This window comes from Pseudopodoces humilis, chromosome 18 (assembly GCF_049639895.1).
Source record: "Pseudopodoces humilis isolate 2021_Gansu_Grassland_sample_001 chromosome 18, ASM4963989v1, whole genome shotgun sequence".
Classification (NCBI taxonomy): domain Eukaryota; kingdom Metazoa; phylum Chordata; class Aves; order Passeriformes; family Paridae; genus Pseudopodoces; species Pseudopodoces humilis.
In genome coordinates this window covers 1477760-1481844 of record NC_142217.1, presented here as the reverse complement: position 1 = coordinate 1481844, position 4085 = coordinate 1477760, and the positions used below count along the sequence as shown (strand labels likewise).

The following is a 4085-nucleotide window of genomic DNA, read 5'->3' as shown; positions in this document are numbered from 1 at the left end:
CCCAAAAATCTCCCATTCCTGCAAAATTCAAGAGAATTCCCACAAAATCAAGAAAAATCCCAAAACAATTCATAAATGCTTCTAAAAGCCCAACAAATTCCAGAAACATCCACAAAATCCCCACTAATTTCCACAAAATCTAAGAAAATACCTCAAAATTCTTCATGTCTCCTCAAAATCCCTCAAAATTCTACAAAAAATCCACAAAGTCTCCTCAATATCCTACGAAATTGCAGAAAAATCCCACAAAATTGCAGAAAAATCCCACAAAATTGCAGAAAAATCCCATACAATTCATTAAATTTTCTGAAAACCCCACCAAATTCCAGTAACATCCACAAAATCCCCACTAATTTCCACAAAATCAAAGAAAATATCTCAAAATTCTTCAAGTCTCCACAAAATCCCTCAACATTCCACAAAAAAATCCCACTAAATTCATTAAATGTTCTGAAAACCATAGCAAATTCCAGAAACATCCCACCAAAATTGCCACAAAATTCCACAAAATCTCAGAAAAATCCCTCACTATTCATCCAGTATCCTCAAATCCCTCAAGATTGCAGAAAAAAATCCCACAAATTCCCTAAAACCTCCCAAAACCCTACCAAATTCCAGAAACATCCCACAAAATCCAGACAAAATTCCACAAAATTCCAAAAAAATCCCACAAAATTGCAGAAATCTCCTCAAAACCCCACCAAATTCCAGTAACATCCCACAAAATCTCCACAAAATTCCAAAGAAGCTAAGAAAAATCCCTCACAATTCTTCAAGTCTCCTCAAAATCCCACAAAATTGCAGAAAAATCCCACCAAATTGCAGAAAAATCCCACACAATTCATTAAATGTCCTGAAAACCCCAGCAAATTCTAGAAACACCCCACCAAATCTCCACAAAATACCAAAGCTAAGAAAAATCCCTCATAATTCTTCAAGACTCCTCAAAATCCCACAAAATTTTAGAAAAATCCCACAAAATTGCAGAAATTTTCGTAAATCCCCACCAAATTCCAGAAACATCCCTCCACATCTACACAAATTTCCACAAAATCTAAGACAAATCCCTCAAAATTCTTCAAGTCTCCACAAAATCCCTCAACATTCCACAAAAATATCCCACACAATTCATTAAATGTTCTGAAACCACAGCAAATTCCAGGAAAAATCCCACCAAAATCTCCACAAAATACCAACAAAATCTAAGAAAAATCCCTCATAATTCTTCAAATCTCCACAAAATCCCACAAAACTCTAGAAAAAACTCCAACAAAATTGCACAAAGCTTCTCAAAACCCTACCAAATTCCAGTAACTCCCACCAAATCTCCACAAAACTCCCACAAAATCTAAGAAAAATCCCTCAAAATTCATCAAGCCTTCACAAAATCCCACAAATTCCAAGAAAAATCCCACAAAATTGCAAAAATCTTCCCCAAACCCTACCAAATTACAAAAATAACCCACCAAATCGCCACAAATTTCCAGAAAATCTAAGAAAAATCCCACAAAACTCTTCAAGTCTCCTCAAAATCCCGCAACATTGCAGAAAAATTCCACTAAATATCCTAAATGTTCTAAAAACCCTACCAAATTCCAGTCACATCCTACAAAATCCCCACACATTTCCACAAAACCTACGAAAAAAACCTCAAAATTCTTCATGTCTCCTCAAAATCCTTCAAAATTCCACAAAACTCCCACAAAATCTCCTCAATATCCTGCAAAATTCAAGAAAATCCCACCAAATTGCAGAAAAATCCCACACAATTCCTTAAATGTTCTCAAACCCCACCAAATTCTAGAAACATCCCACAAAATCTCCACAAATTTGCACAAATTCCAGAAAAAATTCCATAACCTTCAAGAAACATCCCACAAAATTCCAGAAAAAATCCCACCAAATTGCAGAAAAGTCCCACAAAATTATTTAATTTACATTTGCCTTGGCAGTTGCAGATCCCGGCTGCTCTTGCCCTCTTCTGCTTGCCACTTAAATTTTTTAGCAGTACAACTGCAATTGCCTCTTTCAATCAGTTGCTGCCCACTGTGCTTTGGTCACAGGGAACCGGGATTTTTTGTTTCAGGCCTTTCATGATGCCGCCCTGGCTGAGCCTTGGGCTCTGAGCTGGCAGCTCTCCCAGGGGGAAAGGCCTTCACCTACCCTCACCATCTTCCAGAGCCTCAGTCCTGGGTGTGGGTTGGGAAAGCCAGATCACCTTCAGCAAGAGGCTTGGCTGAAAAGAAAGGCAGGACAGAACAGCTCCTATGGCACTGTAGGAGATCCTCAGGCTCCCTGGGGCTGGCAAAGGAGCCACACAAGGCACAGCCCTGGGGCACAGCCCTGGGCCCGGCCCCTTCCCTCTCTGCTATTCTCTGTGGCTGCACAGAGCACATGGAAGGAGACACTGATATTGCACACGGGAAGAGGACTGACAGCTAAATGCACCTTCCTCCCACTGGCAGTGGCCTGTGGGATCCCTCAGGGCTCTAGAAGGGAGCAGGGAAAGGTTTCTAGACCCCATCAAGCCTGAGATTATGTTAAGAGATATGGCACATGAGTGAGCTCTTGCCACCTTGTCATTGTGTGTTCTGTCAGTAAAGGGAATAGAAAAACTTGCCTCCAGCATTCTCCAAGATATTCAAAGTATCATTCAGTAGCACTTCCAAATAATTGAGGTTGTGTTCTAAATCTAGAAGGGAGCACAGATCAGAACTGTTTCTATGGTGTACTGAGATCCCCTTCTACCTTAGGGAACGGGGCAGTTCAAGGGAGTCGCGCTAAGGCTGTGGGTGCCAGATGTCAGTGGACATGGCCAAAGCTGCAGAGGGGCCTGGGGGCCCTGGACTGGCTCCTGGTCACTCTCCACCCTCTTTGCAGGCCCTGTGCAGCATCCCTGGGAGAGGTGGCTGGAGCAGCCCAGGCCCCACTGGGGCCCTCTCTCTGCCACAGCTGAAAGAATTGTAAAAGCAATGGGGAAGAACTACAGCAGGCAGTGCCACAACTGTCCCTCAGGCCCTCCCTCCCTCCTGCCCACGTTCTGCTGGGACAGCTCTCCCATCCCATAGGGACAGAGCCAGGCTCTTTCAGGATACAGTGGAACCTTGCTCTCCCCCACTGCCTATTCCCCACCATGGGCACCCCTTTGCAGCCACTGCCAGGTTTTTGGACGTGTCTCCCATGGAGGGACCCCAGCAGGACTGCTCAGTAGCCGAGTGCCCTGAGCCTGCTGGGGATAATTCCTCTGGGCTGAGCTGGTCTTGTCTGGGCTGTGTCCACACTGCCAAGCAGCAGAGATGTCAGCTCAAGCCTCAGCAGGGCTCAGGCCCAGAGGCACAGCAATTACCTCCTGGGACTGGGACTGTGCCTGGCATGGCCTCCCTTCCTGCAGCAGAGGCTGCCCGTGAGCCACTGCTTCCTCCAGGAAACGCTGCCTTCAGCACAGCCCTTTGGTCCCTCTCTGAAAAAAAATAAATTGTACACCTGAATCAGATGGAACCTTTCCCCATTGGGGAGGTGGCATCTTCAGGAGGCAATGCTTATCAAAGGAAATCATATAAACTTTTGGGATTGGCCAGGGCCCTCCTTTCTCCAAACAAACACCATTTTTTGTCCACCCTGAGACTGGGAAAGTGCAGAAGATCTCAGGGTGGGCATGGCCAGTGGTGCAGTTTGGGCTCCCTGTCAAGTGATGCCAGATACCTTCCTGCAGAGGCTGGGGAGAAGCTACTGCCAGGCCAAGCTGGGAAACAGCCTTGCAGTGTGTGAAAGCAGCAGTGAGGCTGCCATGGATCCCTTCCCACTGTGTTGGGCACTGCATGTCCAGACGTGCAGAGAAAGTCTCCAGCTGCTGACTCTCAGGAGAAGGTTGAGGGACACGGACCCACTTTGCACTCCCTGCAGCATTTCCTTCAGCATTTGCCTCATGGGTTTGGATGGCTCATGGGGTTTCATAACTCCTGTAGCTTTGTTCCTCCCCCTCGGAGGACCATGACCGCAAGTAGATCCATTTCTCAGGAATGGATCCCAGAAAAGCAATGTGGGGTCAGCAGGGACACACCACTCACCCCTGTGATGGGAGCTGG

At 45.7% G+C, this 4085-nt stretch overlaps 1 protein-coding gene across 1 annotated transcript in view; it reads left to right on the top strand.

Annotated features, from left to right (window-relative positions):
- The window catches only part of SYMPK (symplekin scaffold protein), a 25437-nt gene extending 22481 nt beyond the window's left edge, over positions 1–2956 (top strand). Inside the window, exon 10 of the mRNA XM_088064255.1 lies at positions 2881–2956. Within this exon, the coding sequence (XP_087920381.1) occupies positions 2881–2956 (76 nt within the window). The remainder of the gene's footprint in view (positions 1–2880) is intronic.
- The last annotated feature ends 1129 nt before the right edge of the window (positions 2957–4085 follow it).